The sequence below is a fragment of the Moschus berezovskii genome, chromosome 8, assembly GCF_049115385.1.
Source record: "Moschus berezovskii isolate FMDL1 chromosome 8, NW_MosBer_1.0, whole genome shotgun sequence".
In the NCBI taxonomy this organism is placed as follows: Eukaryota; Metazoa; Chordata; class Mammalia; order Artiodactyla; family Moschidae; genus Moschus; species Moschus berezovskii.
Window position 1 is genome coordinate 99,707,173 of NC_142467.1, and position 7,134 is coordinate 99,714,306.

General features: G+C 39.4%; 1 protein-coding gene and 1 pseudogene across 1 annotated transcript; one reads left to right on the forward strand and one right to left on the reverse strand.

Moving 5' to 3' along the window:
- Positions 1-3,635: 3,635 nt before the first annotated feature.
- On the reverse strand, positions 3,636-4,845 carry LOC129559135 (centromere protein L-like). Its single transcript, XM_055430630.2, has 2 exons — positions 4,253-4,845; positions 3,636-3,709 (listed from the first exon to the last, which is right to left on the reverse strand). Exons 1-2 carry the CDS (start codon positions 4,674-4,676, stop codon positions 3,636-3,638), a joined length of 498 nt encoding a protein of 165 aa, XP_055286605.2. The 5' UTR covers positions 4,677-4,845.
- Positions 4,846-5,616: 771 nt separating this feature from the next.
- On the forward strand, positions 5,617-6,546 carry LOC129558661 (olfactory receptor 7G2-like; annotated as a pseudogene).
- Positions 6,547-7,134: the final 588 nt, after the last annotated feature.

Here is a 7,134-nt window from a genome sequence, read left to right on the forward strand (position 1 = left end):
ATGGTGAGGTTTTTGAACTTGATCTGTGGGGAAGCCTTTCTTTAAATAAGGGAAAGAAATACTGACTCTAACATGCCCAAACTATAAAGATAGTTATCTCTCATGACAAAGATTTCACAGGCAGAAAATGTACAAGAGCAGAAAAGTCGAGATTCATTCATTCCTCCATGAAGTGGCTTCATGCTAGGGTTGATTCCCCCCATGGGCCCAGATGCCTGCATCATATGTAGGCATCATATCTAGACATGGTTCCCAGAGGAAAAAAACCTGACTGTCCTTCCCCGAGTCTGTTGTTCACCAAGGCTTTATTTATAATAGATACTTACATGGCATCATCCACAAGATTGTGCATGTGTGCTAAGCTGCTTCAGTTGTGTCCGACTCTTGGCGACCCGATGGATTGTAGCCACCGAGCTCCTTTGTCCATGGGATTCTCCAGGGAAGGATACTGGAGTGGACTGCCATGCCCTCTTCCAGGGGATCTTCCCAACAAGGGATCAAACTCAAATCTCCTGTTTCTCCTCCATTGTAGGCAGATTCTTTGCCGCTGAGCCACTGGGGAAACCCCCACAATATATTACCTTCTATCTTATCACTGAGACTGTGATCATAAGTCACCTCCTTAACTAATTCCTGATATGGGGAAAGTAATTCCATTGTATGTATATAATACATTTTGTTTATCTATTCATCCTTTGATGGATACTTGGATGGACACTGCTCATACCCCTTGGCTATTGTAAATCGTGTTACTATGAATAAAGGTATGTAAATATATCAGATGTTTTATTAAATTTGCTTTTAGAATTGTTATTATTATCATTATTTTTGGCTGCACTGCTTGGCTTGTAGGATCTTTGTTCCCTGACCAGGGATCAAATCCAGGCCCCCCACAGTCGAAGCTCAGAGTCCTAACCACAGGACCATCACGGAATTCCCTAGAATTGTTATTTTTTAACTACACACTTTCCTCTCTCTCTTTGAAAATGCTATCTAAACTCACAATTTAACCTTTCAAAATTTAGTTTTAAAATGATCATATAGCAAAATGCCCTTTTTGTGTGCTGCTCTCTGTATTTTAAGACATACATTGATTCTTACAACCACTGTCACAGTCAATATACAGAGCAGTTACATCATCTGCCAACAAATTGCCTTGGACTAGACTGTAGGCACATGGTCCTCTGTGTTTGTGAACTGCTGCGAGCCACTGATCTTCTTTTTTAGCTTTACTTTTTTGTGCTTTTCATGATATCATATAAATAAAATCATACATCACCTCAACCTGTGCATGAATAGTTTGAGTAGTTCTACTCGAAATTGCCCAAGACAAAATCAACTCACATGTACTTCCGTGGATATGCAGAAGTAAACTGCGGTTATATCATTATAATAGAAACACCAGTAAAGAAGAATGAATAACTGAGACAGGCAGGAACTTGAATGATTCTCAGTGGCATTACGCTGAATGAAAGAAGCCCCATGCAAAAATCAAACATTTATTTTAAAAATCTTATCCTGGAGAAAATTGATGATCCGATTCTTGGTTTGGTAGGTTAAACATTTTAGGATCATATTCTTCCTGGTATTTAAAATTTGAATTTTAGATTCATTTTACTTGCTAGGTTTTTTTCCTCCCTCTCCTTCCATTTTTGTATTCATACCTTATCACCTAACAGATTCACAGTTGCCCTTGGCAATTACCAGTCCTCTAGCCTTGAATTCAGACTGATAACTACTCCCTGATACTCAGTGATTTTGAGAACATTACCAAATTCATCTACCAAACCACTGACTTACTTGATTCAGTTCTGCGCTGGGGGCTTCTTTTGAAACTTTCTGCTGTTCTAAGTCCAAAGTTGTAGTCCTAGAAAGAGTCCCCAACACTTGTGTTCACTCCCATTTCTCAGTGACAAACCTCTACAAATGCCTTTGGCTTTTTAAATTCTATATTTCTAAGTCTTTTGTATTTTCTATTATTTTATGTTTTCAAAGCAAATGAGGTTAAGATAGTAAGGGATGACAATACAAGGCTATCCTGTCTCGTCTTGGTTTTAAAATATCAAGAAACTTGTATGTTCACAAGTTCATACAGTAGCAGTGAACAGTGAAAGGAGTTAATTGACAAACAGATTAAAATCTTTCTTTAGATTTTTTTATTTTGTATTGGGGTGTAGCACATTAACAATATTGTGATAGTTTCAAGTGAACAGGGAAGCAACTCAGCCATACATATACATGCATCCATTCTCCCCCAAACTCCCCTTCTATCCAGGCTTCAGTATAACACTGAGCAGAGTTCCCTGAGCAGTAGGTCCTTGTTGGTTATCCATTTTAAATATAGCATTAGATACATGAAACTCTTGAAGTCCTTAAAGATTAAAATTATTTTAATTGATATTAATGTGGAGTACCATGCCAACCTGTTAGATAATGGATAAAATATAATTAAATGTACTGAGATTAAGCTTGACCACTGTTGTCTTGGGATGACATTGTAATCCCTTACAGCGTTATGAAAAGTTAAGTGATGAACATGAGCCAGTACAGATGCAGAAAAGTCCACTTGGCCTCATGGGGTCAGAAAAGCAACCATCTTGAATTTCTCCCATGTAGAGTCTTGATCTTAAGGATTTGCACTGTCCTGGGATCACAGTGACAATGAATTGCCTGGTTAATGAGGAGCTTTGGAAATTGAATCTCCAAGGTTCAAGACTGTGATCTGCCTGTGACTACCTCAATCAACTATACCTTTTCTAGGAAAATAGTAGCACACCTGAGACTCTTTTCATAAATTATCCCTCCTGCCCAGGAGCTGGTGACTCACTCAGACCTTCTTTTCTTCCTAAGGGCAGCTGTTCTGTATGGTACATCAGAGATGTCAACCATCTTTCCACTGTGATACCAGCCAGGTAACCTAAATTCCTTTAGTGAATATTTGGTGTTTTGGTACAGGTTCATTCAGGGGAAGCTGTGAAAACAGTATATACATCAGATGATTAGAACCCAGTCTCTCTGCCTAACATATGACATCTTTACCTTTTTTTTTTCATTTTAAAACTGAATATTTAATTCAACATTGCAATAATAATTAAACAGTTAAAAACAGAAGCATATTAGTGGCTTAAAAAGGACAGCAACTTTAGTTTCCTTTGGAGAGGCTTTTGATTGCCAGTTGTCTACAGCAAAACAATGTTAGGAAAATGTCTGTAGAAGACAGAAAATCTCTCTGAATGCAAGTCTAAAATGCTTAAAAATAGGGATTAAAGGTTTTAAAGATGCAAACCAGAAATATTTAGTATTAGAGGTATTTGATTTGAATCCTAAAAAGTTTGACATAATAAACATATATCTGTGAGGAAGATGGCCAACAAATTAACAACTCCACATAGTCTAGAGACTAGAATCCCAGATGATCATGACTATTACACAGTCACCTGGCTGTGGTTCATCCACTACCACCTTCTTTGCTCTTCTAGATCCTTCTTGGCTTTCATCTGAGTAACTCCAAGGCACTGTGAGGAAAACGATGGATAGATGCCCATTTCTCCTGTAGTCCCTCTCAGTATAGCAATTAAGCAGTCAGTCAGTGAGAAAAAGGTATTTAATTCATAATTTATAGTCCCCAAAAGACCTCATTCAATTTGAAAAACTGCCAGTTCTATCAAATTCGCCAGCACTCCAATAAAGTATTTAGGACACAAAATCTTTATTTTTCCATCAGTATGTGCTGAAGCTACAGATGTTGAAACACGAACCAGTCTTGTGGCTGATAAATGAATTTTGAAATGCCTATGGAAATGTGAATACAGGCAGTACATGAACAAGTCAACTTCCTCCTGGGTAACTTCCCCAGGTGTTTTGTGAACACTGTCCCATAAAGCTTTTGCATCTTCTGGATGTATGGCATAAGAAATGTCCAGACTATGAGGGCTACAGGGTACAGACCAAAGGAATTCAGTAGTGGCCATATAATGGTCCATTTTGCATGCAGTCCACATAGCAGCCATCCAGGAAAGATTAAATGCATTGATTGCTAAGGGACAGAAGTAACAGTCAAAAGTTTTCTGAAACCAGGTTCCAATTATAGCTGTATTAGTCTCTGTACCATTTGCAAGGAATAAGGGTAGACAGGTGAAATCTTCTGAAACAGTCTCCAGAAGACTGTCTCCAAATATACAGCAGAACCAACCAGTCCACAACACTTTCTCTTCTTTGTGCTCAGATGGCAATTGAGATTTTGACAGAATCTGGACAAGAAATGCTTCAGGATCTCTTTGTGTTCCTTTCACTCCCATGAGAGTAGAGAAAATCACTTTGATGTTGAAGTCATGTCCCACTTCCACAGCAAGTCCTCTCTGCTTTTCAGCAGCAATAAATGCATTCAGAAGTTTAGAGTACTCTTTGAAATTAGTATAGGAGAATTTATATAAGGGAGTTAAACTATATAAAGTCCATTGTTCATGCAGAAGAAAGGCAAACTTTTGAGGATCAACATCTTCCTGCAGTTGTGAACCCTGGGGGATTTTCCTTCGCGGTGGAGTTGGGATAAATGAAGTCTGCTTCCTGACTGATTCTAATCGTTTCTGCAGAGGGGTGGCGCCTATAAAGAAATCTTTAAGCCTTGAGGAAGCATCTTGTCTAGGAGTCAATTTTGATGCATCATAAGAATCCATGGTCAATAAAATGCCGTGATGACGCTGTCACCCATTCCCTTCACGAATCATTCTTCAAGCCGGGATCCAAAACTACATCGAAACTGAAATCCCTCGAAGTAAAAAAGCCGCCAAAATGACAGCAAAGGGAAAGTCCAGAGGAACCTCCGGCCCTCCCAAATTCCCTCAAGCTCCACCACAAGACGCTTCAAGACGCCATCTTTACCTTTTTTAAATTATATTTTGCACCAATATTTGTAATCATCTTTGATTTACTAATATGAAACTCTCTATATGACCCTGCACTTCTTTCCGACTAGAAATCTTCCTGTCCAGATACAGGGTAACTTTTAAAGAATTGTCCAACATTTCTTTGTGCATCTGTCATTGTAGGGGAGGGGAGAAAAGTTGATAAGCTTCATCTTATCTTTCCATTCTTGGTTCTTGACATATCTATGTATTATTTCTTTTCCCTGGCCCTGAGGTCACTGGGGATCCGGAAAGAATTTTCAATGGCCTCCCTCATCTGTTTCTCTTTATAAAATTACTATATTTTTTTTAATCTGGCTGCACCAGGTCTTAGTTGTAGCATATGGGATCTAGTTCCCTGACCAGGGATCAAACCCAGGCTCTCTACATTGGGAACACAGTGTTTTAGCTACTGGACCATCAGGGAACTCCCCTAATGTTTCAAATAATCAGAAGAGTACAGATAGTTTATAAAAGAACCATGTCTTTATCCTTTCTAAAATTAACTGCTCATGCTCTGAAATACCAACTTTGGGTATTTTTTTTTTAAGAACATAAAACTATGCATGCAGAAGGCATTACTTTTCCCCTCCCTTCATTAATCTCCTTCCCTTCCCAAGATGGTGTGGATCTCTTGTGAAACTCCTGATGCTCACCTAGGGACCACAGGTTTCCATGTCTTTTTTAACCACATCTTTTTCATCAGATCATCAACAATATGGAATCCAGAAATCACACAGACGTTTCAGAATTCCTTCTCATGAGACTGACAGCGGACCCAGAACTGAAGACCATTTTCTTCAACCTGTTCCTGTCCATGTACCTGGTCACTGTCCTGGGAAACCTGCTCATCATCCTGGCTGTCATCTCTGACTCCCACCTCCACACCCCCATGTACTTCTTCCTCTCCAAACTGTCCTTTACTGATATCTGTTTAAGCACAACCATGATCGCAAAGATTCTAGTGAATGTCCAAATCACCTACACAGGCTGTCTCACTCAGATCTGTTTTGCCCTTATTTTTGTTAGTTGTGAAAATTTTCTCCTTGGAGCAATGGCCTACGACGGTTATGTGGCCATTTGTCACCCCCTGAGATACACTGTCATCATGAACCCCCACCTCTGTGCTATACTGATTCTCATCTCATTATCCATCAGCATTGCGGATGCCCTGCTCCACAGTCTGATGATGTTGTGACTGTCCTTCTGCACAGACTTGGAAATCTCCCTCTTCTTCTGTGAAGCTGTTCAGGTCATCAAGCTTGCCTGCTCTGACACCCTCATAAATAATATTGTTCTGTATTTGGCAGTTAGCATATTAGGTGGCATTCCTCTTTCTGGAATCCTTTTCTCTTATACTCATATTGTTTCCTCTATTTTGAGAATGCCATCATCAAGCAGAAAATACAAAGCTTTTTCTACCTGTGGGTCTCACCTCTCAGTTGTTTCCTTGTTCTATGGAACAGGTTTTGGACTGTATATTTGTTCTGCCATTTCTGAGTTCTCCGGGAAAACTGCAGTGACTTCATTGATGTACACTGTGGTCACTCCCATGATGAACCCTTTCATCTACACCCTGAGGAACAAAGACATGAAACGAGCTTTGAAGAAACTCATTGGTAGGGTACCTTCTTTTCTGTGATGTGTCATTGAACTTGAGATAAGGCTTCTAGCATAAAGCCAAATTAGAAGATTACTGATGAACTTCCAAATGTTCAAGCTGGTTTTAGAAAAGGCAGAGGAACCAGAGATCAAAATGCCAACATCTACTGGATCATCGAAAAAGCAAGAGAGTTCCAGAAAAACATCTATTTCTGCTTCATTGACTATGCCAAAGCCTTTGACTGTGTGGATCACAATAAACTGTGGAAAATTCTGAAAGAGATGGGAATACCAGAGCACCTGACCTGCCTCTTGAGAAACCTGTATGCAGGTCAGGAAGCAACAGTTAGAACTGGACATGGAACAACAGACTGGTTCTAAATCAGAAAAGGAGTACGTCAAGGCTGTATATTGTCACCCTGCTTATTTAACTTCTATGCAGAGTACATCATGAGGAACGCTGGAAGAAACACAAGCTGGAATCAAGATTGCCAGGAGAAATATCAATAACCTCAGATATGCAAATGACACCACCCTTATGGCAGAAAGTGAAGAGGAACTAAAAAGCCTCTTGATGAAAGTGAAAGAGAAGAGTGAAAAATGTTGGCTTGAAGCTCAACATTCAGAA

What these genes read in the sequence shown, in the direction of transcription:
- LOC129559135 (XM_055430630.2), bottom strand. Translation starts at nt 4,676, where the DNA reads ATGGATTCTTATGATGCATCAAAATTGACTCCTAGACAAGATGCTTCC. An exon ending in TCCTGAAGCATTTCTTGTCC is followed by an intron (nt 3,710 to 4,252) that starts AGATTCTGTCAA and finishes ATGGAAAAATAA; the next exon opens with AGATTTTGTGTCCTAAATAC.